This window comes from Delphinus delphis, chromosome 17 (assembly GCF_949987515.2).
Source record: "Delphinus delphis chromosome 17, mDelDel1.2, whole genome shotgun sequence".
Lineage (NCBI taxonomy): Eukaryota > Metazoa > Chordata > Mammalia > Artiodactyla > Delphinidae > Delphinus > Delphinus delphis.
In genome coordinates, this window is record NC_082699.1 from 28,139,238 (window position 1) to 28,167,108 (window position 27,871).

The 27,871-nt window shown below is 38.7% G+C and overlaps 1 protein-coding gene and 1 long non-coding RNA gene across 5 annotated transcripts in view; one reads left to right on the forward strand and one right to left on the reverse strand.

The window, feature by feature from the left end:
- Positions 1 to 415: 415 nt before the first annotated feature.
- On the reverse strand, positions 416 to 20,583 carry LOC132413096 (uncharacterized). Of its 2 annotated transcripts, none has more exons than XR_009516593.1 (6): positions 20,422 to 20,583; positions 17,709 to 17,775; positions 13,693 to 13,743; positions 12,514 to 12,709; positions 749 to 805; positions 416 to 535 (listed from the first exon to the last, which is right to left on the reverse strand). It is a non-coding gene; the product is annotated as an uncharacterized lncRNA (long non-coding RNA). The 2 variants fall into 2 exon arrangements; XR_009516594.1 differs by lacking the exon at positions 20,422 to 20,583 and adding an exon at positions 20,119 to 20,232.
- E2F5 (E2F transcription factor 5) overlaps positions 20,234 to 27,871 on the forward strand; it is a 28,602-nt gene continuing 20,964 nt past the window's right edge. For all 3 annotated transcript variants that reach the window (XM_059994839.2, XM_059994840.2, XM_059994841.2), the window contains exon 1: positions 20,234 to 20,479. In XM_059994839.2, coding sequence (XP_059850822.1) covers positions 20,246 to 20,479 — 234 coding nt within the window. In that variant the 5' untranslated portion in view covers positions 20,234 to 20,245. The remainder of the gene's footprint in view (positions 20,480 to 27,871) is intronic.

Here is a 27,871-nt window from a genome sequence, read left to right on the forward strand (position 1 = left end):
TCAAGCATGTCAATATATGTAATGGGAGTCTGTGGAGGAGGGGAGGACATAAGAAATATTGGGGAAAATAATAGATGAAAACTTCCTAAATTTGATGAAAAAGATTAACCTACAGATTCAAGAACTTCAGTAAAACCCAGTATAAGCACAAAGAGAACCACACCTAGACACTTAAGAGTCAAACTGTTGGGAAAATCTTGAAAGCAGTGAGAAAATATGATTTATTTCATATAAAGAAACAATATAACTAACAGTTGACTTCTCATCAGAAATAATGGAGACCAGAAGTCAGTGAAAGACATATTTTAGGTACAGGAAGAAAAGGAACAGTAAATCAAGAATTCTACATCCAGGGCTCCCCTGGTGGCGCAGTGGTTGAGAGTCCGCCTGCTGATGCAGGGGACACGGATTCGTGCCCCGGTCCGGGAAGATCCCCCACGGAGCAGCTGGGCCCGTGAGCCATGGCCGCTGAGCCTGTGCGTCCGGAGCCTGTGCTCTGCAACGGGAGAGGCCACAACAGTGAGAGGCCCATGTACTGCAAAAAAAACAACAAAAAAAAAGAATTCTACATCCAACAATATTATCCCTCAGAATAAATGCAAAACAAATGAGACTAGAAGCAGTGGGCTGACAGAGTACTCAAAAAAAATTAGCTAAGAATCTTATATCCCACAAAACTATCTTTTAAACATGAAACCAAAATAAAGTCATTCCCAGGTAACAGAAAATGTGTTCCTACCAGACCCACCTTACAACAAAGGCTGAAGGAAGTTCTTAAGGCTTCAGATCCTTTCAGAAGGTGACCCTAGAGAGTAATTTGAATACACATGAGAAGAAAAAAACACCAGTAAAGGTAATTATAAAAGAATATTTATTTTCCTTTCATCCCTTAGCTGATTAAAAAAGCAAATATGTAAAACAATGTGTATAATTGTATTATTGGGAGTAAAACAAAATGTAATATTTCTCAATATCAGCACAAAGGTGGGTGAAAGCAAAGCTGTACGGAAGCAAGGAAGTAACAGGAGACAGTAACTTGAAATCATAGGAACAAGTGACACCAGTAATAAATATGAAAATGTAACTATATATATTTGCTCTTCTTAGACTTTAAGTTATATAAAACAACTATAAAAACAGTTGCAATTATAAAATAGATGTAACATATATAACAGAAAGCACAAAAAGAGGAAGAGAATAGAGCTATATAGAAGATTCTATATTTCATTGAAACTGGGTTAGTAAAAATCTGTTGTATATTCTGATAAGGTATGTATAAGCCCTTGTGAAGCCATTAAGGAAGTAACTCAAAATAAATAACTAAAAAATAGAATTAAAATGTTATACTAGAAAATATTTGTGTAATACAAAAGAAGCAGAAGTAAAGCAATAAAGTATAAAGCAATTATTAAATGCAATAAAAAGATATTTAGAAAACAAAAAATGGCAGAAATAAGTTCAACTCATGTATAATTCAACTACATCAATAATTATGTTGTGTGACTGGATTAAATAATCCAAAAGACAAAAGTAGACAAGAAAACAAGATCCAGCTGTGTGTTGCCTACAAGACACTTTCAAATATGCAAATAGGTTGAAAGTAAAAGAACAGAAAAAGATATGTAAATAGCAACCATAAGAAAGATGGAGTGGCTATACTAATATCAGACAAAATAGACTTTGAAACAAAAATGTACTAGTAGGAAAGATGATAAAATGTCAATTTATCAGGAATGTATAATAATTATTAACATGGATGTACCTACTGGCATATTCCCAAAATTCATGAAGCAAAACTGACAGGCTTGAAGGGAAAAAAAGGTAATTCAACAGTAACAGAAAATTCAATACTTCACTTTCAATAATGGATAGAACAATGAGGCATGAGATCAACAAGAGAACAGAAGACTTCAACGACACGGTAAACCAACTAGGCCTAACATCTGCAGGATGCTTTCAACAACAGCAGAATCTTTACATTCTTCTGACGTGCACATGGAACATTCTGCAGTATAGATTAGATGGAAGGTCAGAAAGCAAGCCTCAATGGGATTAGAAGTATTGAAATCACACAAAGTATGCTCTGTGACCACAGCAAACTGAAATTAGGAAGGAATAACAAATTTGGGGAATTTACAATTATGTGGAAATTAAACACACTCCTAAATAAGTACTGGATCAAAGAAGAAATCACAAGGGAAATTAGAAAAATTCTTTGAGGTGAATGGAAATGAAAAGAATGTAACAAAATTTATGAGATGTAACTAAAGTAGTTGTCAGAAGGAAATTTTTATCTGCAAGCAACTACATTAAAAAAGAAGAAAAACCTGAAATTAATATCCTAACCTTCCACCTATAAATACTGGGAAAAGTGGAGCAAACTAAAGCCAAAGCAGACAGACTGAAGGAAATAAAAATTAGAGCAGAAATTAATGAAAATAGAAAAGCAATACAATCAGTGCACCTAAAATTTTGACTTTGAAAAATCTACAAAATAAACCTTGAGCTAAATTAATTCAGGATAAAAGGGCTCAAATTACTAAAATCAGGAATGAGCACAAGAAAATGATAATAATAATAAGGGTGGGAGGAAACTGGAAGTTGTTGAATATGTTTATGGCCTTAATGATGGTGATAGTTTCATGAGTTTATACTTACTCCCACTCATCAAGTTGTACAGACTATGTACAGCTTTTGCATGTCAATCATACCTTAATACAGTGGTTTAAAATAAAAAGAAAGAACTCCATAGGCAATAGAATCAAAAAGAATAAAATTCTTAGGTATAAATTTAACAAAAGAAGTGCAAATCTCATACTCTGAAAACTACAAAACATGGTTGAAACGAAACAAAGAAGACAATATTCATGGATTGGAGGACTTAAGGTGGTAATTCTCCCCAAATTCATCTACAGATTAAATGCAATCCCTACCAAAATCTCGGCTAGCTTATTTGCATAAATTGACAACATGGTCTCTAAAATTCATACAGAAATTCAAGGGACCTAGACTATCAATCTTGAAAAAGTTGGAAAACTCACACTTCTTCATTTAAAATCTTACTAGAAAGGTACAGAGGGACAGCAGCCAAGATGGCAGAGTAAAAGGACCCTAAGCTCACCTCCTCTCAGGAGCACACAAAAATAACAAAAATCTGCAGAACAACCATCATTTAAAAAGACTGAAACCTACCAGAAAATACCAGAAAATATCCTCTATAGCTAAAGACATAAAGAAGGAACCACAATGAGACTGGCAGACTCATAATATAAAATCTCATCCCCCCTGCGTGGGTGATCCACAAACTGGAGAATAATTATATTACAGAGGTTCTCCCACAGGAATGAGAGTTCTGAGCCCCAGCCTGGGGTTCCAGCACTGTGAAGAGGAGTTCCCAGAGCATTCAGTTTTGAAGGCCAGCGGGGCTTAATTGCAGGAGCTCCACAGGATTGGGGGAAATAGAGACTTCACTCCTACAGGGCACACAAAATCTCATGCATACCAGGACCAAGGGCAAAAGCAGTAATTTGATAGGTGCCTGGGCCAGACCTACCTGCCGGTCTTGAAGCATCTCCTGGAGAGGTGGGGGGCAGCTCTTGCCCACCATGGGGACATAGACACTGATGGCAGAGATATGGGGGAGCGTTCATCTATATGAACTCTCACTGGAGGGAGACATCTTGCTTGGGTCATTAACACCAAGACCTGGCCCCACCCAACAACCTGTAGGCTCTAGTGCTGGAATGCCTCAGGCCAAACAAACTGAGTGGGGACACAGCCCCACCCATCAGCAGACAGGCTCCTAAAGACTTGCTGAGCCCACAGACACCTCTAGACACGCCCCTAGACATGGCCCTGCCCACCAGAGGACCAAGACCAACTCCAGCCCCTGGGGGGCAGGCACCAGCCCCTCCTGCTTAGAAGCCTGCACAAGTCTCTAGACCAGACCAGCTTAAACCACCAGGGGGCAGACACCAGAAGCAAGAAAACTAAAGTCCCACAGGCTGCAGACAGAGTCCACAAATGCAGGCCAGACACTATCCTGGGACCAGCTGGTCCCTAGCCATTGGGTGACAAGAGGGGAGTACACTGCTGGGATGCATAGGACATCTCCTACAGAGGGCCACTTCTCCAAGGTTGAGAAACATAAAAGGACTGCACTCTTAAAGGGCATGCACAAAATCTCACACACTCTGGGACCCAGTGCAAAAGCAGTGGTTTGAAAGGAGCCTGGGTGAGACCTAACCTACTTATGTTAGAGAGTTTACTAGAAAGGCAGGAGGCAACTGAGCTCACCCTAGAGACATAGACACTGGGGCAGCCATTTGAGGGAGCTCATTCTACCACGTAGACACTGGTGCTGGCAAGCGCCAACTTGGAATCTTCCCTCTAGCTCATAAGCCTCAGGACCCAGCCCTGCCCCCATGCACCAGTCTATAGTCACCAACACTGGGACAACTCAGTAAGCAGGGACAAAGCCCCCTGCACACACACACCAGCATAGAAGCTGCCTTAAGCCTCACTGAGCCCACAGCCTCCCCTGGACATGACCCTGCCATCAGAGGGCCAAGGAACTTGTCCCCACACACCAGTGTGCAGGCCTAGACCTGGGACCCCAGGGCCCTGCAACCAGAGACACTAGTATCCAGATCCACGTACCAGTGGGCAGGCACCAACCCCAGAATCCCTGGCCTCACTTACCCATGAGCCTGCTCTAGCCTTGGGATCAGTCTCACAGACCAGAGGGCAGACACCAGCCCCAGGACAACTGCAGCCCCACAGCCTGTGGACCCAGCCCACCCACCAACAGCCCAGCCCCAGCCCTGGGACTGGCTGGGCCCTGGGCCTGCCCACCAGCAGGCCAACACAAGCTTCAGAATACCCCAGACCCCACACCCAGGGGTGTCAGGAACCACTCCCATCCAATAACAGCTCTGGGACACCCTGGGCCCTTCAGGCAGAACTCAGGACATCGCTCTGCCTATGGGTAGGTCATCACTAGCTCCAGGACATGGCTTCACCCACCACTGGGCAGGAACCAACCCTGAGATCTCCTGGAAGCTGACAGCCCATCGGTGAGCGAGTACTAGCCGTCTGGGGTTCCACCACCAGCTACCTCATGACACAGCCTCAAAAACCAATGGTCAGCAGCCTCCAAACAAGGAGGGCCTGGCAACCAACTGGACCAGGGACTAGCCAGGCCTACCAGACTTCCCACAGTAGTCAGCCCACCACCACAGAAGGACCCAAGCAGCCCACATAGGGGGTACCCCTAGAGCATATAGCTCTTGTGACAAGAGTGGAGTGCACTGCTGGGACGCATAGCTACATCTCCTACAAAAGGCTACTGCTGCAAGGCTGGAAAATGTAACCAACCTACCAAATACACAGAAATAAAAACAGCAAGTTAGGCAAAATAAAGTGACAGAGGAACATGTTCCAAAAGAAGGAACAAGATAAAACCCCAGAAAAAGAAGTGAAGTGGAGATAGGCAATCTACTTGGGAAAGAGTTCAGGGTAACAATTGTAAAGATGATTGAAGAACTCAGTAGAAGAGCGGATGCACAGATTGAGAAGTTAGAAGTATTTAACAACAAAGTGTTAGAAAATACAAATAACAACCAAACAAAGACCAAGACTAAAATAACTGAAATGAAAAATACACTAGATGAAATCAACAGGAGACTAAATTTTACAGAGGAAAGGATCAGCAAGCTGGAAGACAAGGTAATGGAAATCACTGACGCCAAACAAAAAAGAGAATGAGAAGAAATGAAGACAGTTTAAGAGACCTTTGGGACATCAAGTCTACTCACATTTGCATTATTGGGGTTCCAGAAGGAGAAGAGAGAGAGAAAGGGACTGAGAACATATTTGAAGACATAATAGCTAAAAAATGTCCTAACCTAGGAAAGGAAATAGACATCAAAGTCCAGGAAGCATGGAGAGTCCCAAACAATATTAACCCAAAGAGGAACAACACCAAGACACATTGTAATTAAAATGGAAAAATTAAAGATAAAGAGAGAATATTAAAAGCAGCAAGGAAAACAAAAAATCTATAATAGATAACACACACAAACAAAAGAAAGAAATCCAGGTATAACACTCAAGTTAGACACCAAATCACAAGAGAATAGAACAAAAGAAGACAAAAGGAACAACAACAAAAACCCCACAAAAATAATCCCACAACAATTCACAAAATGGCAATAAGAACATACATATCAATAATTACTTTAAAAGTAAATGGACTAAATGCTCCAATCAAAAGACATAGAGTGGTTGAATGAATACAAAATGAGACCGATATATATGTTACTTACCAGAGACTCACTTCAGATCTAAAGACACACAGACTGAAAGTGAGGGCATGGAAGAAATTATTCCATGCAAATGGGAATCAAAAGAAAGCTGGAGTAGCAATACAAATATCAGAGAAAATGGACTTTAAAACAGACTGTTATAAGAAACAAAGAAGAACATTACTTAATGATGAAGGGATCAATCCAAGAAGATATAACAACTGTAAATACATATGCACCGAACATAGGAGAACCTAAATACATAAGGCAAACATTAACTAACATAAAGGGAGAAATTGACAGTAACACAATAATAGTAGGGGACTTAAAACTCTGCTTACATCAAGGGACAGATCACCCAGATAGAAAATCAATAAGGAAATACTGGCCTTAGAGGACACATTAGATCAGAAGAACTTAATAGATATACATGGAACATTCCATCTAAAAGCAGCAGAATACACATTCTTTTCAAAGGCACATAGAACATTCTCCAGGATGGACCACATGCTAGACCACAGAACAAGCCTTGGTAAATTTAAGAAAACTGAAACCATATCAAGCACATTTTCCAACCAAAATGCTATGAGACTAGGAATGAACTACAAGAAAAAAAAACTGCAAAAACACAAACATGTGGAGGCTAAATAATATGCTATCAAACAACCAATAGATCACTGAAGGCATCAAAGAGGAAATCAAAAAAAATCTGAAAGATGAAAATGAAAACACAATGATCCAAAATCTATGGGTTGCAGTAAGAGCAGATCTAAAAGAGAAGTGTATAGTGATAAAAGCTTACCCAAGGAAACAAGAAAAATCTCAAATAAACAAACTAACCTTACACTTAAAGGATCTAGAAATAGAAGAACAAACAAAATCCAAAGTTAGTAGAAGGAAAGAATGCATAAAGATTAGAACAGAACTAAATGAAACAGAGACTAAAAAAAATAGAGAAGATTAATGAAAATTAAAGCTGATTCTTTGAAAAGATAAACAAAATCGATAAACTTTTAGCCATCATGAAAAAAAGAGAGAGGGCCCAAATCAATAAAATCAGAAATGAAAAAGGAGAAGTTACAACCAACACCACAGAAATACAAAGGATCATAAGAGACTATTATTAACAACAATATGCCAACAAAATGGACAACTAGAGGAAATGGACATATTCTTAGAAGTGTACAATCTCCCAAGACTGAATCAAGAAGAATTAGAAAATAGGAACAGACCAACTACCAGTAATGAAATTGAATCAGGAATTTTAAAACTCCCAACAAACAGAAGTCCAAGACCAGATGGCTTCACAGGTGACTTCTACCAAACATTTAGAGAACACCTAACACCTATCCTTCTCAAACTATTCAAAAAAATTACAGAGGAACAAATGCTTCCAAACTCATTCTATGAGACCAGTGTCACACTGATACCAAAACCAGACAAAGATATCACAAAAAAGAAAATTACAGCCTGATATCCCTGATGAACATAGATGCAAAAATACTCAAGAAAATATTAGCAAAGTAAATCCAACAATATTTTGAAAGGATCATACACCATGATCAAGTGGGATTTTTCCCAGGGATGCAAAGATTATCAATATCCACAAATCAATCAATGGGATAAACCACAATAACAAACTGTAAAATAAAACCATGTGATGATTTAAAAGATGTAGAAAAAGCTTTTGATAAAATTCAACATTTTTTATAACAAAAACTCACCAGAAATTGGGCATAGAAGGAACACACCTCAGTATAATTAATAAAGGCTATATGTGATAAGCTCACAGCTAACATCATACTCAACAGTGAAAAACTGAAAGCATTTCCTCTAAGGTCAGGAATAAGACAAGGATGCCCACTTTCACCACTTTTATTCAACATAGTATTGAAGTCCTAGCCATGGAAGTCAGACAAGAAAAAGAAATAAAGGGAATCCAAATTGGAAAGGAAGAAATAAAACTGTCACTTTGTGCAGACATTATGCTATAGAATTCCTTAAGATGCCTCCAAAAAACTACTAGAGCTCCACAATGAATTTGTTAAAGTTGCAGGACACAAAATTAATATACAGAAATTGGTTCCATTTCTATACACTAAGAGCAAGCTATCAGTAGGAGAAATTAAGGAAGCAATATTTACCATTGCTTCGAAAAGAATAAAATACCTACAAATAAACTTACCTAAAAAGGTAAAAAGAACTGTACTCAGAAAATTATAAGACACTAATGAAGAAAACTGAAAACAACAAAAACAGATGGAAAGATAAACCATGTTCATGGATTGGAAGAATTAATATTGTTAAAATGACCATACTGCCCAAGGCAATCTACGGATTCAATGCAACGCCTATCAAAATACCAACAGCATTTTTCACAGAACTAGAACAAATAATCTAAAATTTTGTATGAAAACACAAAAGTCCCTGAATAGGCAAAACAATCTTAAGGAATAAGAACAGAGCTGGAGGAATCATGCTCCCTGACTTCAGACTATACTACAAAGCTACAATAATCAAAACAGTATGGTACTAGCCCAGAAAATAGACTCATAGATCAATGGAACAGATTAGAGAACCCAGAAATAAACTCACACACTTATGGTCAATTAATCTACAACAAAGGAGGCAAGAACATACAATGGTGAAAAGACAATCTCTTCAGTCAGTGGTGCTGGGAAAACTTGACAGCTACATGTAAAAGAATGAAATTAGAACATTTTCTCATACAAAAATGAACTCAAAATGGATTAAAGACCTAAATGTCAGACCAGGTACCATAAAACTCCTAGAGGAAAACATAGGCAGAACACTCTTTGACATATATCATAGCAATATTTTTGTTTTGATCTGTTTCCTAAGGTAAAGTAAACAAAAGCAAAATTTAGTGAATAGAACCTAGCTAAATGTAAATGGTTTTGCACAGCAAAGGAAACCACTGACAAAATGAAAAGACAACCTACTGAATGGGAGAAAATATTTGTAAGTGATATGACCAATAAGGGGTTAATATCCAAAATATATAAACAGCTCATACAACTTGATATCAAACAAACAAACAAACAAACCATTGATTAGAAAATGGGCAGAGGATTTGAATAGACATTTTTCCAAAGAAGACATACAGATGGCCAACAGGTACATGAAAAGATGCTCAACATCAATAATCATCAGAGAAATGCAAATCAAAACTACAATGAGATATCACCTCACACCTGCCAGAATAAACTATCATCAAAAAGATCACAAATAATAAATATTGGCAAGGATGTAGAGAAAAGGGAACCCATGTACACTGTTGATGGGACCGTAAATTGGTGTAGCCACTGTGGAAATCAGTTTGGATGTTTCTCAAAAAACTAAAAATAGGGACTTCCCTGGTGGGCCAGTGGGTAATACTCTGTGCTCTCAATGCAGGGGGCCCAAGTTCAGTCCCTGGTTGGGGAACTAGATCCCACATGCATCCTGCAACTAAGAGTCCACATGCTGCAACTAAGAAATCCACATGCCACAACTAAGAGCTCACATGCCACAACTAAGACCTAGCATGGCCAAAATAAATAAATAAAAAATAAATACATACTTTAAAAAAACTAAAAATAAAACTACCATATGATCCGGCAATTCCACTCCTGGGTATATATCCAAAGAAAATGAAAACACTAATTTAAAAGATACATGCACTCCAATGTTGATAGCAGCATTATTTACAATAGCCAAAATAGGGGAGCAACTTAAGTGTCCATCACTAGATGAATGGATAAAGACAATGTGGAATATATTTACTATGGAATACTACTCAGCCATAAAAAAGAATGAAATTTTGCCATTTTTAATAACATGAATGGACCTGGTGCATATTAGGCTTAGTGAAATAAGTTAGGTAGAGGAAGTCAAATATTGCTATGGTATCACATATGTGGAATCTAAAAATAAAACAAACTTAGGGAATATAACATAATAGAAACAGACTCACAGTTATAGAAAATAAACTAGTGGTAACCAGTGGGGAGAGGAAAGGGGGGTAGATAAGATAAGAGTAGAGGATTAGAGATACAAACTACTATATATAAAATAAACTATAAGAATATATTATACAACATAGGGAATATAGCCAATATTTTATGATAACTATAAATGGAATATAATACCTTTTTAAAAATTAATTACTATGTTGTACACCTGAAACATATAATATTGTAAATCAAGTATATCTCAATAAAAAATCACAAAGTGTAGAAAATATTTTGAATTGGATGAAAATGAAAATAGAACATGGAAAACATTATGGGATGCAGCAAAACAATGTTTAGAGAGAAATTTATAGATTTAAATGCCTATGTTAGAAAGAAGGAAAGGTTTCAAATCAGTAATTTAAGTTTTCTTTTTAAGAAATCAGAAAGGGACTTCCCTGGTGGCACAGTGTTTAAGAATCCACCTGCCAATGCAGGGAACACGGGTTTGATCCCTGGTCCGGGAAGATTCCCACATGCTGCGGAGCAACTAAGCCCGTGTGCCACGAGTACTGAGCCTGCACTCTAGAGCCCATGAGCCACAACTACTGAGCCCGCGCACCACAGCTACTGAAGCCTGCATGCCCTAGAGCCCACACACCACAACTACTGAAGCCCCTGTGCCTAGAGCATGTACTCTGCAACAAGCCATCACAATGAGTAGCCCACACACTGCAACAAAGAGTAGTCCCTGCTCGCCACAGCTAGAGAAAGCCGGCATGCAGCAACGAAGACCCAATGCAGCCAAAAAAAAGAAAAGAAAGAAAGAAAAGAAACCAGAAAAAGAAGATCCACTTAACCCCAAGGATAAAAATATTAAATCTCAGAGCAGAAATCAATCAAATAGAAAAAAAGCAATAGAGAAACTAGCAATCAAACCAAAAGTTGGTTCTTTGAAAATATTTTCAAAAAATGATGCACTTTTAACAACTCTGGGCAATAAAGAAGAGAGAATAAAAATTTCTAGAATGAAGAAGGGTCAGCACTACAGACTCTAAAGATGCTAAAAAGGATTATAAGAAATATGATTAACAACTTTATGGGGACAAATTAGATGACTTAGTTGAACAAATTTTTGAAAAGATACAAATTACCAAAACTGACTCAAGAAAAAATAGAATATCTGAATAAACCTATAATAAGTAAACTGAATTCCTACAAAGAAAAGCTCAGGTTCAGACAGCTTTGCCAGTGAATTCTGTAAAATATTTTAAAAATAAATAAAATCAGTCCATAGCCATACTCTTTCAGAAAAGAGAGAAGGAAGGAATAGTTCTCAACTCATTCAATATGGCGAGTAATAAGTTGATAATTTCTGGTGGCCATTAATTATAAATAATATTTATAAACTCACTTATAGTAAGTCTCTACTAATATGTACCCCCTATGATGAGTATGTCAATGTTAAAGAATGGCTTTGATGGCCACACCAGCCTGGATTTCTTCTCTGAACGATTAGATACTTGATATTTCACCTCTGACCATACTGTTGGTGGTAGATGGCCATGTGCGCTTCTTTCCCGTTAAAAGTCCCCTGTCCACAGTAGTCACTGTCAAGCTAATTATCAAGGAGACTTTTGTCTACTTCAACCTCCTGGAGGAAAGAGTAGTTCCTTAATATTGCGTGGATAGGTAAAAGTGAGGATACAAATCAACTGTGATCCATAGATATTGTTCAGCCAAATACCAGTCAGCCCCATTCATAAATCATCGAGTTTTTTGCCTGATGATGAGCTCAGCATGTGGTTGATCCCAATTTGTTAAAATAGATGATATAATATGAAGGGACACTTCAGGAAGATTTTGGAATCCTTAGTGTGCACTAAGGTAGCACATGCTCCATCAAGCTTGTCTAGTTATTACCATTTACCTAATCTTGATTATACCATTTCTACTAGCTGCTAGAGTACTAGGCTTACTTATCTGTGAGAAGGAAGAGCTAAGAGCCCTCAATTCATAACAGGTAGTTCAGGCCGTTGTGTGATACAGAAATGGGCTCTGTATTGACACATGCTCTGTGTGTGTGTGTGTGTGTGTGTGTGTGTGTGTGTGTGTGTCTGTGCCTTTTGTCTAAAGATGATTGAAAAGATGTTAGAGGTTTAAAAAATTATTTGACTTTCTGGGTCATGGGACCTAAGAAGGGTTGATTACAACTGAAGCTTATTCCTGAATCCAAAATCTTGATTTAAAAGTACCTCAGCTTGGGCTTCCCTGGTGGCGCAGTGGTTGAGAGTCCGCCTGCCGATGCAGGGGACACGGGTTCGTGCCCCGGTCCGGGAAGATGCCGCATGCCGCGGAGCGGCTGGGCCCGTGAGCCATGGCCGCTGAGCCTGTGCAGCCGGAGCCTGTGCTCCGCAATGGGAGAGGCCACAACAGTGAGAGGCCCACGCACTGCAAAAAAAAAAAAAAAAAAAAAAAAGTACCTCAACTCAAATTTACTAGACTTCCAGCTTAACTAGTACATACAGCACATCAAATTCCCAAGGCAAAGATATGCTATCTCAAGGCTGCTGGCTCCGTCAAGGTTGGGATATTAGGATAGAGGTTTCAGTTTAATATTCTGGAGTATAATTAGAAAAGATATTCTACCTTCTCTCATCCATTGGAATTCCAGTATGTTCACTTACATGGCAAGACCCTAAGTTTTTTGGAGGGATAACAATTTATCCCTTCTCCTTTTTGTTGAGATATTAGTGAATAAGAAGTTGATATCTTGCTTCATTAAATCCTACTAACATTTAAATACCATCAATGCGGTTGATGATAGTAATGTCCTTAGGTTGATCTCATCATTGAAAGTCCCAGTAAATAAATCTGTGACAAATAGTAGGTGAATCCAGATTTTATAGGGGTGGGAGAGCAACATTGCCAAAGTTGTGATTGCTTAATTCAATTGGTAGACTTTTATCAAGAAATCTTGATATTCCATCTGATTTATGATTTATCAGCTGGCCATTGGAGGATTGAAAGGAGATAGAGTGGAAATACCAAAGGTGGTCCTCAGTTATCTATTTTTTACTTCCTCTGGAGAGATGGTATTGCTGCTCACACCTAATGTACATGGCTTGAATCACAGTGATCAAAGGAGATATGACCAGCTAAATACATTTTATTAATATAATTGACTCAATTATGTTAAGTGAATGTAACCACTGCTTTTGTCCAAATGTCTCCTCGGGAGTACATAAATTTAAGACAGCTGTTCTAGGGTGCCTAGATTCTGATTGAGTTCTTTCATTACAGCTCAGTCATGCTCTTATTCCCACCATCAGTGGCACAGCTTGGGTCTAAGTCAACAGTCTGACCCAATTGCTTCCCATCAGATAGCTCAAACCTTGTCCTTTCTAGAGCTCCCTACCAAATTATCACTTTACCCCATTATCACTCTTTGAGAGGTCTGTTGAATCAGGCATACAGACAGCCACCTACAAAGCAAAAGAAACAAACATCTATTTATTAGAACTCATGAAACAAAAGCTAGAACCAATCCCCACCCTCAACCCTTACCTCAGGATCTAGCTGAGGATATGTTCAGGCTTTAAAGAAAGGGTAAGCATTCTTCCCACGTGGCCACTCTCTTTGGTTTGATATACATACTTAGAGGAAATTATATAGGGTGATCAGTCTGTGGGTCTTAACCTGAGTCTCACCAAATCAAAACACTCATTTCCAGGGGCTGCTGTACAGTTTTCCACCATGACTCCTACCAGGTTTTGGAAAGGAATTTAGAAGTATAGTTGTTACATCTGTAAGTAAACTGAATTTTTCCTTATACTTCCTTCAAGAAGTATATAAGCTGTAGTCTGCTTATATACACATGGATCTAAGTAAGAATGTGATTTATAATTGAGGTTGGATTTTTATTTTCCATTTTATCAAATTCTTGGAATACCTTTTACTTAAACCTAAGGAAATGGTTGTTCTTATAATCTTGAGAATTTGGGGTCTAGTTCAATATCATAAGAATTTTCAATATCTTTCTAGGATTTTGACTACTGTCTGGCAGTACTGCCCACAGTAGATAATTACTCTTGACTCACTTCATGGTTATATGCTTCCCAACCACCTCCCACCTTGCAGTAGGCTGTTCTCATAGCTGCCGCAACTTCCAATGGATTATCTTATTTTTGTTCGCCAGTTTTTCACTTCCATATACGTACTGCTATATTTGTTGGTAATGTACCTGTCTTGATTTTAGAGTCTGTTTTCTTAGGATGTGGTCCCCTGAGAGTAAGGGCACAGTGGGAGACTTTGAAGATTGGTCTATACCACTTCTTTCCATTATCCTTAAACCTTTGTGGGGAGGAGCTTCTTGACTGGCAGATATTTTCTTCTGGACAGTGGTAAAGAGAACACTAGTTTATACTTTCAAATCCTGGACTCTCCCTCCTCCTCAGTGTTAACAATGCTGGCAGGTATCACCTACTATTTTGTAAACATTACTGATCTTATGAAATCTGTCTACTTGCTCTCTTTACTGATAAAACCCACATAACAATTCTGAACTTTGAGAGGAAATTCTTTGTGATGCATAATTCGCTAAAAACTACAAGAGTAGTTTAAGTTTTCTAAATTGTTTTCTTCCTGTCAGTTAAAAGATAAGTGTTTACCAAAGTTCAACTGATTATGATCATTGAATAAACTGACCATATAAAAATTGGCATAACATCGTTAATTTCACCTTCATGATTTTGGGGTTTCACACTACCCAAACTATTAGTTTCTTATCAGTTTTCCAAAAATGGACTTACTTTTAAAAATTAAATATCTCTTTTAGCCACAACTTAAATAACATAAATGAAATCACTAGTTTAATGTTTTGGTCATGTTTATTTTTAATTTTTGCCTAATCCACATTAAATTAATCATGAAAGTATTAAAATAACAAAAGATTTACCATGTATCAGCTAGTCATTCTGTTAACACTAGTAATATGCATATCACACAATTACAAAAGACAGATAGATTGTTGGATGATTTACTGACTGAGGAAAGATCCCAAAGGTAATTTTTTTTTCCAGTTTACAAAACATTTTTTTTCAGAGATTCTAAAAGAATGTATTATTTCATTTTGTAACGTGTATGGCTAACATGACTTAGTTGGGAGATATCCACTGAGAGTCTGAATTTAATTTTTGCTGAATAAATTCCCTAATTTTTATAAATGGCACACATATAATTAAATAAATAGGTATTTTTATAAATAAAATAGTCAATTACAGTAGAGCAAGATAGGATGGTACATTTATTAACATTAGATAATTCTAGGGTACCTATAATCATTATCTTGAGGGATTTATTTTAGAGTGCTTTATTTTTTCAATCTAGGGAATAGATGTGACACTACACAAGGAATTGAATGATGTGGGGACCATTCACTGGTGAGAAATTCTTTTGATAAAACCACTTTTGACTTAGAATTACTCTCTCTTGGTGATAAATTCAAAAATTGTCAACTCTAGGTTGACACAGGGTATTAGTTACCAAAGGGTTTGTATCAGAGCGTATGATTTTTAAGTTTGTGTCTTAATTGGGGCAATGTATTGTGAATAGGAGGTCTTTATGCTATGGCTTATTATTTGCACGGCAGTCATCTTGCTTTGGTAGTTTAGTGATAAACACTTTTACCTTACTGAAATTTCAAAAAAACAGTGTTATCAACAGTGTTTCCAGTGGGAGAGTTGCTGAGCAACTTGATTTTTCAGGAAGGTCTAAGTGACATACAGTTTCTGTAAATGTTTGACCATATTTACCTTCCCTTTTTATCCACAAGAGCAGTCAGAGGACTGTTCAGGTGTTAGTAAATAGAAACTTCTAGTGTATATTAGTTGAGTTTATTTTTGTTACAACAAACTTGGATCTCTTGTTCTTAAATTTGAATATGTGTGGTTGAAGTTCAAACCCCAACATCAAATCGTAAGTTTTAACTTAATGAAGATGAGAATTCGAATTTTCAATCTGACTCTTCAAGAAGATTTAGAAGCAACTATTTGTTTCTTTTAATATCATGCCATATTTTTTAATGTAAGCTGCCTTCTGAATGTAAGCTTCCCTCTTTCGGTAAGCTGCCTTGATAGGGCAATAAGGTAGAGTATAAGTCACTAAATAAAATTTAAAATCTCTTTAATGTGTGTGAATTATATTTCTATAGGTGTTTGAATGTAATCTTCATTTCCCGTTTCTGCTTACAGGGTACACACTTCTGAAGTCAAGGTCTTTGGGTTATCTATCATATTATTACTATACCATGCAGGTTATAGGTAGGTAAAAAATAATGTTGTTTGTCATAATGTGACGATTAATAATCCTTGAAACATATGTGTTTACCTAATTTTTTTAATCTTGAAACTGCATAAGATAGATGTTTGTGTGTTGTAAGATTTGGAAGGAAAAACAGAAAGCCAAATTTTATCTTCATTAACTTTGAACAGATTAAACAAGGGAGTAATAAAGCTGATGTAAGCAGCCTTTTGATGAAGTTTCTTAGCTCAAAGGACACCTGAGAGTTGGAAGTTCCAACCTATCACTTCCAACTGATAGGCTCATGCATTTGAAAATCAGTATGCCACCACCAGTGAACAAAATAAAATTTGGTTGAATTTTCTTGAATAGTTACCTACTATATTATGACACAACTGCACATATATTAAACTGATCCTGGACTTCTATGAAAATAACATATGTGAAATTCCACAAATGTGACACTCAGTCCAGTGAACTATGGGCTAATAAGTCATTCCGTCGAATTCAAAACACTGAAGTTCTCCCTCCTACTCCTGAATTGGCTAAGCAGCTGCACTTCCAAAATGCATAAAAATAATGAAAATATAATCAGGAGCATATAAACAATATTATAATAGATCATAATATTTGCCCAGTTAATCCAGTGTAATTAGTCTGAATTTAACAAAGGATTACTGTCATGCATTTAGTACTACATAGGTCAATGCAATACGGTTTAGTTTAACTGGATTATTCTAGTGCACAAAAATCTTACCTACTTCTTGAGAATATGCTATGAGTCCTAACTTTTGATGGAAAGAATTATTAGGCTTTTGTCAGAATTGGTACAAAGAACTAGTGTAGCAATTGATAGCCATTTAGAGTTGTCTCCTTTATAGCCAAAAGGATACAGAAATCAAATTCAGAGTAATATACTTCAAACAGTGACCAATATCAGTTTCTTAAAGATTATTTATATTCTGATTTTTTAAAATCACATTTTTAAATAATTCATTAGCAGAAATTCCAAAAAGTTTCAAAATATTAAAAAGACTTTTGCATTATCAGGCTCTGATCTTTAGCAGTTTTAGGAAAAATGATATATTTTATTATTTTTCATTGTGTTATTCAGTGTTTTCAAAGGGGTGACTGTGTGCATGAGAATTACCTGAAACTATCTGTGAAGAAATGCAGATTCCCAGGTCAAATTCTCATATCAAATGCTGATTTAATCTCTGAAATTTGGAAAAAAGAATCACATTTTTAACAAACACCATAGATGATTTTTCTCCTTAAAGTTTGGAAGCCACTGGTGCAAGTAATTTGTAGTTTCTCTGACAGACATAGGATTTTGAAGGCTAATTGAAATAGCTGCTAACTCGTGAATGTGTTTTAGTTGAATCCTACTGAGTTTAAACAAATGAAAAATTCATTGTGAAAAACACAAAAATATTGCAAAATAAATTTCAAATGACCTATTAGCATCATTAATAATAACTGCATTGTAGAAAAACTTTAAAAACTGAAATTAAAAAGAACAATTAAAAAATTACCAAAATAGTTATTATGATTTAATACTACATGCTATGGAATGAATTGTGTCTCCCCAAAATTTATATGTTAAAGCCTTAACCACATTTGGAGAGAGAGCCTTCGAGAGGTATAGGTTTAGACGAGGTCACAGAGTGGGGCCCTCATGATGGGATTAGTGCCCTTATAAGAAAAGACATCAGAGAACTTGTTTGCTCTCTGTCTCTGCTATGTGAGGACACAGAGAGAAGGTAGCTGTCTACAAGCCAGGAAGAGAGGCCTCACCAGAACCTGACCATGCTGGCACCCGAACTTCCAGACTCCAGAACTGTGAGAAAATAAATTTCTGTTGTTTAAGTCATCTTGTCTATGGTATTTTTGTTATGGCAGACCAAGCTAAGACATATATAAAAAAGTTTTTTAAAATAACAACTTTATTTTTATCAATTCCTGTCCCTGCATCTATAGCACAATGTTACCACTTCAAATTAAAACTAAAACCTCCTTAAGAAACACTATTGTATTTATTAATTCTATTAATTTATTAATAATAAATTAAAACTAATTTGCAAATTAATTTAATTTGTAAAATAATAATTTTGCTAATGCCAAATCACATAGCAGAACCCATTTTGAGATAACTTAAATTGAGTGGTTTTATTAATTGAATTTTTCATGTTTTACTAAAGTTTTTTTTTTGGTACGCGGGCCTCTCACTGTTGTGGCCTCTCCCGTTGCGGAGCACAGGCTCCGGACGCGCAGGCTCAGCGGCCATGGCTCACGGGCCCAGCCGCCCCGCGGCATGAGGGATTTTCCCGGTCAGGGGCACGAACCCATGTCCCCTGCATCGGCAGGCGGACTCTCAACCACTGTGCCACCAGGGAAGCCCTACTAAAGGTTTTTAATTCCAAGTTTTGCTTATAGAGTTCTTTGATTAAATAAAGGTTGTCTGGTTATTAATGAAGTTCTGTACCTATGAATTGGAAGCATAAATATTTTGTTATAAATGGTGTGTCCAGTTTTACTAGCTAATGCTGCTGAGTATTTCACTTCATTCCAGTGACCCTTTTTTGCTAGTTTATTGTTATTTTAAATTTAAAATATTTCTTGCATGAAACTTTCTTGATTAATTACCATCATATGGAATTTTCATTCACCTAATATTTATTGAGCATCTACTATATCCAAAGTGTTGTGTGTGACACCAACTCATTTAAAATTTAGTTCTGACTCTCGAGAGTTTGTAATCAAATGAGAAAAAACTTTTACCCAGATCTGTGTGTTATCTCATTTCCCATCAATAGTTTGGGGTATCACGAAACACAAGAACCTGCGGGTGCCTAATATTCTAAATAACACAATATAATTTGGTTCCAGTAAGGTATTAAGAACACTGTTTTAAATGCAGGAGATTTGGAGTCCAGCGGCGAGTCTGAGCAATTCAGGACCTCTCCCTCCACACCCCAGTATCTCTACCTATGATTCCATGATTCTGTTTTTCCTGTATTTCAAATCCAAAAAGATAATCTATGGAATATAACCCTGCATTTGGTCCGAGTCACTGAAATATTTGCAAAGGATCCTAAAGCTCGAAAAGAGCAGACAGCAGAAACCGCCCAATCAAGGTAAGTGACCGAAGGCTAATCTCGTGTGGCTCCACGGACCCAGCGGCTCAGAAATTGATGGCCACCCGGCAGGGTTTTTTCCTGCCCTGAAGCCCTTGTTTCCTCCCGGCGTTGCTGCGGGAGGTCGCCGCTCCCGGGGTCGGCTCGCCAACAGCAGGGAGGCAAGGGTGAAACCCAGTCACCGACGCTGCCCTCCGCTCCGCTCGCCCCTCCTTCCTACAGAAAAATGCGTTTCCAAGCAACGGCGGGCCGCGGCGTCACTTCCTGCCATTTAAACTCGGGTCCCCACCCCTAGCCGCCCCTTCTTCTCGCTTCCACTCCCCCTCCCCTCGATCGTGGGCTTCCTTCTCGCGTCCCCAGGCTCGGGGAGGGGGCGGAGGCCCGGCGCGCCGAGCGGCCCCCAGGCGGGTGGGCGCAGCGCACCTGTTGTTTGCAGGAGCCCGCGACCCTTCGTCCCGCCCTCGGCGGGCGGCGACGGCAGCGGCCGCCGCGGAGCCGACCCGGCAGGTGGCCGAGCGCGGGGGCCGCACCACCGCGGCGCGGGGACGCGATGGCGGCGGCCGAGCCCGCGGGCTCCGGGCAGCCGGCGCCGCAGGGCCAGGGGCAGGGCCAGCGGCCGCAGCCGCAGCAGTCCCAGGCGCAGCCCCCGCCGCCGCCGCCGCCGCCGCCTCTCGGGGGCGGCGGGGGCGGCAGCAGCAGGCACGAGAAGAGCCTGGGACTGCTCACCACCAAGTTCGTGTCGCTCCTTCAGGAGGCCAAGGACGGCGTCCTGGATCTCAAAGCGGTGAGTGCGGGAGGCGGGGAGGGGGCGGACTTCCGAGCCCGCGGTCCTGGGAGAAGACCACCCCCTTGTCGCGTGGGTTGGGCGGCGCGGCGTGGACGCGCATCCCGGAGACCGGGAAACCCGCGAGCAGGGGCCACGTGGCCGGCGCCCAGGCCCTGGACGCCGGGATGGGGGAGGGACGCGGGACCAGGATGGCCCGGACCGACCGCGTTAACCAATGGGGCCCGGCGCTGCGCCGGGCTCTCGACAAAGAGCCCAGGAGCTCGGGCGCGCCCGCGTGGCTTCAGACTCTGGGCGTAGGAACCCGAGGGCGACCGAGTGTCCTTGTTGCTCCGCGTCCACCTGTGGCAGAGGCGCAGGGGTTACCAGGGCGCTTTGCCCCGAGGCACCCTTGGGATTGATTTTCCTGTTGGGAATTGATGGTTTTAATAGGCGATTCTTGCTGAGACCGTGTTTCGGTTGTTTAAAACGAACAAGCAAACAAAATCCGATTTTGCCACCTCTTCTGGATGACACACACACAAAAAGGTGAACTCTTCAGCCCTCCCCGTTAAAACAATAATAGTAATTTAAAAAACCTCTTCCTTGTGCACTTCTTTTCATCATCCTGATGATTGAGAGGGATATTTGACTTGTGACTTAATTTGGTATCTGATATAAATTTCTAAAAGCGAGATTTGCCATCACATGAAAAGGGGGTGTTTTATAATTTTCACCCCAAAAGATGGAAGCGCTCAGTAAACTCCTATTTCACGAGACCGTGTGCTTCGTCTTTTACTACAGTTTGGAATTTTCAAACAGCAACATGCATCAAAAGCTGCTCCGTTAAACAAAATGACTTAACCGTTCAAGGCAGGACTTGGAAGGATTCCACAGCGCTGAGGAACAGCGCTGTGATCACACTTGAATTAAAATTCAGCCAGCACATGCAGTTTAAGTAAGAAGTAAAGCAATAAAAACAAAAATTACTAACGAGTCAGTAATCACTGCAGAGGATTGGTCCCAGCACCTAGGGGAGGGTCAGGACCACCTTTCCTAGCTTGAGAGTGTGACTGCAGTCATCAAGGCAGTGCCTAAAGTAACAGAAGCAGCATCTGAGCAGGAGAGCATCTTCTAGTTCTCCCTGACCTGAACTCACAAAGGCCAACTTGATGGCCTCTGCTAGGGGCCCTCCTCTCAGTGTAGTGCAGGAGGTGAGGTATGTCACTGAATGCCGTCTCCTTTCCCTGGGTGTTCAGTATGTGATTGTTGAAATATCTGAATTGTTCTAGTTTATACAAATGAGGCACGATGCACATATTTTGCATTTCCGGAAGTAGTTTCTACTCTCTTCTTTTTGAAGTGTTACTCCTAGAATTTTCCCACACCCTTGGAAATTCTTGTTCTCGTTTTTTTTCCCCCACCCACTCTTTCCTCCATACCTCCCTCCCTGAAAGTGCTTTACGGCATATATAGTATTTAAATTGTTGTGAACTAAATTGGATTCTGTTTAAAGAATTTCACAGGAAGTCATGAGGTCATCAGTGAAAGCCAGGGATGTTACAAAGCATAGCTTGCAAACTACTATTCAAAATCTAGAAGTTCAGTTGTAGCCTGTGACTTCAGTAAGGAATCAGGAAAGTTTGGGATTTTCCAGATGAAACTGAACTCTGAGGGCTGACTGTGAAGGCTTCTGCAACTTGCCTTGGAATGGTGGAACTTTGCCCTTACTTTCCCCTAAGTTCTTTGGCTTCTTCCTGCTTCATCTGTGGCCACGTTTTGCTGTCCAGAAGTCACAGAGGCAATGAGTGGGAAATGGAGTTTAATATATCATAACAACATTGTTTCATCCATCCTTTCTTAAAAGTTCAAAGGTTTCTGCAGTGACATTAGGTCTCATTATATTAATGACATTTTAGTTGTAGAGAACAGTTTGAGTATCATTCTTTTTCACATAAATATGGATAGATATCATTTATTTACATATGTTTACTTATATATATGTGTAAAATCTTATATTGTAAAAATCTTATATTGAAATCTTTACAATGATGTTTCTTATTGTACACCATAGTAAAAGATCATAAAGACTTTTTCTGATGTGTTGAAGATGGATTAACACTGACAATTATAAAGTTTCTCTAATTTGAAATTATAAAATCACATTTTTTCCTTATATTCTTACTTGGGGGTGGTGTATTTCAACATAAGTTATTGGTACTTTTGCATTATACACTTGATATTTTTTAAGAAGCAATTAATGAAATCATTTTTGTGAACATCATGAATATAAAAAATATCAGCCATCACATCCAAATATCTTATATATCCATAATATATCCAAACCACTTAGATGCTATTTCTTTTCTAACTTGTGACATATACTACTGAAGAATAAGAACATAATGCTGTATCTTAGTGATACATTTCTTAGTAATTTAACTAATTGAGGACATAGCTTAACAAAACAAATTCTAATAATTTGTTACAATAGTGGGAGTGGGGTAGTTACTCTCTCTTTATTCTAGTGAGATGACAAGTTATGTCATGGTCCTTTCCAGTTATGTGGTTTGCCAATTTATGCTGTTAGTAGCTGACATTTATTGAGAGCTTAGTATGTGCCAGGCATTTAACATATATTAACTAATTTTATCATCCAAACAGTTGAAATTTGGACTTACCATCCCCATTTCACAGATGAGAAGATGATAGGTTAAGTAACTTGCCCAATGTCACACAGTAGAAAGTCACAGCTATGACTTGAAACTAGACCATATTTTCTTATTCTCTGTGCTATACTGACTTTCAGTATTCCTAAAAAAAAATAATTTCTTAAATTTTTCATCTGTGTAGGGCATGGAATCTTTCTTGTAAAGAAAAATGCATGATTATTTTTATACCTCTACTCATGATAGAAGAGAAGGTATTGAGCTTCTGCATTAAAATGAGGATATTGATGACAAATTCATATTACTTCACAAATTAAACTAGGGTTCTATTTTTATAGAACTAAAAATTTAAGTAAGTTAGGATAGTCATGACTATATGTGTTATTTTGAAAATTCCTATTAATTTATAACTGAGTTTCTAGATTTGCCATTTTGATGCCACCTTCAAGTTTTTAAAGTATGCTCAAGATTCCTTATCTTGTTTATTATAATTGTTCAAGTTACCAATTGCCTGAACGATACCTGGATTAATATGATAAAATATTTATGGTGTTTCTTATCTCACAGGTCCCTGACTCATACCCATTTATGATTTGCTGATTAATACACACTGTGGAAGAAATAAATAATCTAAGGTCTTAGATTGTGATGTCACAGAATAAAGCAAGGATTATCCTAAGGAGAGAGATATGAGTAGGAGAGCCAGAACTTCAGTGCATGCTTAAAAATTCTCAGGACAATTTCACTTCTGAGTATATACTCCAAAGAATTGAAAACAGGGTCTTGAACAGTTATTTGTATACCTATGTTCATAGCAGCATTATTCACAATAGCTAAAATGTGGACACAACCCAAGGGTCGATCAACAAATGAGTTGATAAGCAAAATGTGGTATATACATATAATGGAAGATTATGCACCCTTAAAAAGGAAGGAATTTCTGATACATACATAGATGAACCTTGAATACATTAAGCTAGTCACAAAAAGACAAATGCTGTATGATTCCACTTTATGAAGTAACTGGAGCAGTCAAGTTCATAGAGACAGAAGGTAGAGGAGTGGTTGCTGCGGGAGGAGGGAATGGGAAGTTGTTGCTTCTTTGGCGTTTGGGGCTGAATTGTGTTCCCTCAAAATCCATATGTTGAAGTCTTAACCCCCAGTAGTCAGAGTGTGATTATATTTGGAGATAGAGCCTTCAAAGAGATGATTAAGTTAAAATGAGGCCACCAGGGTAAGCACTAAGCCAATCTGACTGGTGTCCTTGTAAGAAGAGGAAATTTGGACCCACAGACACTAGGGATGCCTGTGCACAGAGGGGAGCCCATGTGAGGACACAATGTGGGAGACCATCTGCAAGCCAAGGAGAGAGGCTTCAGAAGAAATCAAACTCGCCAACACCTTGATCTTAGACTTCAGGCTTCCAAAACTGTGACAAAATAAATTTATGTTGTTTGAACCACCCAGTCTGTGGTATTTTTATTATGCAGCCCTAGCAAACTAATGCTGTGTGTATAGAGTTTCAGTTTTGCAAGATTAGAAGAGTTCTGGAGATTGGTTGCACAACAACGTGAAGGTACTTAAAACTACTGAATTGTACACTTAAAAAATGGTTATGATGCCAATTTTATATTATGTGTATTTTACTGCAATTAAAAAAAAATAGATAAAACAATACTGCAGTACCACTACATACCTAATAGAATGGCAAAATTCCAAAACACTAACAACATCAAATGTTGGCAAGAATGTGGAGCAACAGGAACTGTCTGTCGTTCACTATTGGTGGGAATGCAACATGTTGCAGAAATTTCTTAAAAAACTGAACATACTTTTACTGTATGATCCAGCTGTCACACTACTTGGTATTTACCCAAAGGAGTTGAAAACTTATGTTCAGACAAAAATCTGCACATGGATATTTATAGCAGCTTGATTCATAATTGCCAAAACTTGGAAGCAACCAAGATGTCCCTCCATAGGTGAATGAATGAATAAACTATGGTACATCCAGACAATGGAATAGTATTCAGTGCTGAAAAATATGAATCATTACCATGAAAAGACAAGGAGGAACCTTAGATGCATATTACTAAGTGAGAGAAGCCAGTCTGAAAAGGCTACATCCTATATAACTCCTACTATATAACATTCTGGAAAACACAAAACAATGGAGACAGCAAAAGATCAGGGGTTAGGGGAGTAAGTTGAACAAGTGGAACACAGGATTTTTAGGGCAGTGAAACTACTCTGTACAATACTATAATGGTGGATACATGTCTATACGTTTATTAAAACCCACAGAATGTACAACACGGACAGTGAACCCTAATGTAAGCTATGGACTTTGGGTGGTTATGATGTGTCAGTGTAGGTTCATCAGTTGTAATGAATGTATCACTCTGATGAGGGATGTTGATAGTGGGGGAGGCTGTGCATGTGTGGGGGCAGGAGATTTATGGAAAATCTCTATTTTTTACTCAGTTTTGCTGTGAACCTCAAGCTACTCTAAAAAATAAAATATATTAAAGATGCATCTATATAAAGCTTCTCTGGATACATCTATTCCAGGGTCTAATTATTAAACATCTGTTAAATACAAGATGCATGACCAAATGGGAAAAGAAAATTCTTAGGAGACTAAAGCTCTACAACACTAATAAAAATGATTACTAGTAGCTAATACTAAGTGACTGACACTATGCCAGATGCTTTACTTGTATTAGCGCATTTAATTCTTGTAACAAAACTCTAAGGGAGATATTACATCTCCATTTTGCTGATTAGGAAATTGAGGCTTAATGACGTTATCTGGTTACAGCCAATATCCACAGTAAAGGAGATAAGAGCCCAGATAGTCTGATGTCAGAATTGATGCTATGCTATGCAAAGTGTACCTACCTCTGAAGTTTTGGTATAATGTGAAGAATAGCTTTTCTAGAGAACAAGAAAGTAAAAAAAAAAAAAAAGCCAGCCATCGCGTTTTTCAGTTCTGGACAGGATAAATGGGCATATAGCTAAGACAGTACTAGTGAGTTCTTGGTCTTGATTCTGCCACCTATCAGCAGTGTGTCTTGGGCATGTTCCACATCCTTTATATCTTATCCTTAAAGTGGAAGGAAGAAGGGATGAGCCACCGTAAGTGGTGGCAGTAGTTGTGAACCGAGAAGCCCCAGGCAGATTTTATTTTTGTGCTAAGCTGTACAGTCTCTGCACCCTCACACTTCAAGAAAGGGATTCCACCAGCTTTCTCAATGTGTAGACCAATGGTCAAATATGTCAGCATCTTCTGGATCTTTAAAAAAAAAAAAAAGATTCTAATGTCAGACCTGGGAAATCAGGTTCTGTAGGGCCAGGGGATGAGCCTAGGAATCTGCATTTTAAATACATACCCAGGTAGTTTTGATACCTACTGACATCTGAGAACCATGGAATGAGCTCTACTGCCTCTTCTTTTTCAATCATATTATTCACGCATCAAAAAGAACTGTTCTGATAGTAGAAGGAATTAATGTCAAACAGAGTTGACCCTTTAGGAGTTCACTAAGATTGATGAGAGCTACTCTTGGGGAAATGTTGGAGGCTAGGGATGGAAGAAATTCCCCATTTAATTGCTCTGGAATAGTCTCTGCTCACGTCTGAATGGCAGCATATTACGGCATTCAAATCTTACATTACTAATTAAGGGACCTAATTTCTAGTGGAAATGAGTAAGCTTTGAGAGTCATTTCTATAATGGAATAAAGTAAAATCCACTTTTACAGTAAAATTCTGTTTTACTTACAGGGGAATAGGAAAGTTATAAAGTTTTTAAATTTTGGATTTAATTTTTAAAAAGAGCAAGGTCAGGGCTTCCCTGGTGGCGCAGTGGTTGAGAGTCCTCCTGCCGATGCAGGGGACACGGGTTCGTGCCCCGGTCCGGGAAGATCCCACGTGCCGCGGAGCGGCTGGGCCCCTGAGCCATGGCCGCTGAGCCTGCGCGTCCGGAGCCTGTGCTCCGCAACGGGGGAGGCAACAACAGTGAGAGGCCCGCGTACCGCAAAAAAAAAAAAAAAAAAAAAAAGAGCAAGGTCAGTGCAGCTGTAGCTCATCTTCATCATCTGTGTTCCAGGGGACTGAGCAGTGAATGAGGTGATGCGAGGGCCTCCATCACTGGGAAAGATTCTTTCCTTGAATGGAGAGTATGTGTAGGCAGGACTGTAGACATTTTAGGAAGATTCTCACAAGGATAAGAGTAAGGAGTGTCTAGTTGAGACCCTCAGGTAACTGAGAGATTTCATTAGCAGAGTGCCCAAGTATTTTAGTTGAGCTTTTGCTGATTTTATGCACCATTTTCTTTTTATAAATATGTTATTAAAATTTTAAAAGTAACTTAATAGACTAGAAATACACTTTGAATTGCTATCTTACAAAGGGAAAAAATAACACAGCGTTAACAAATCCGTAAAAAAGGATGAAAAGGTAAAAGCATTAAAGCATAATATACAGAAAACATCAAATGAGTGATAATTGAAACCTGCTAGTTTCTCCAGTATGTGAATGTATCCGATTCCTTTTTCTTTTTAAGAAAGTTGTTTAGATGAAAAAATTCAGGCATCCATTGTGTACAAGAAAAGCACCAAGAAAGAAAAGGACTCAAAAATTTTAAATTGAGGTATACCAGGCAAAGGGGAAGAGGAAGAAATCAGGAGTGAAAGTACTAATTTCCAGAGAATGTCTACCTTAATATCAAGTGCACTTAATG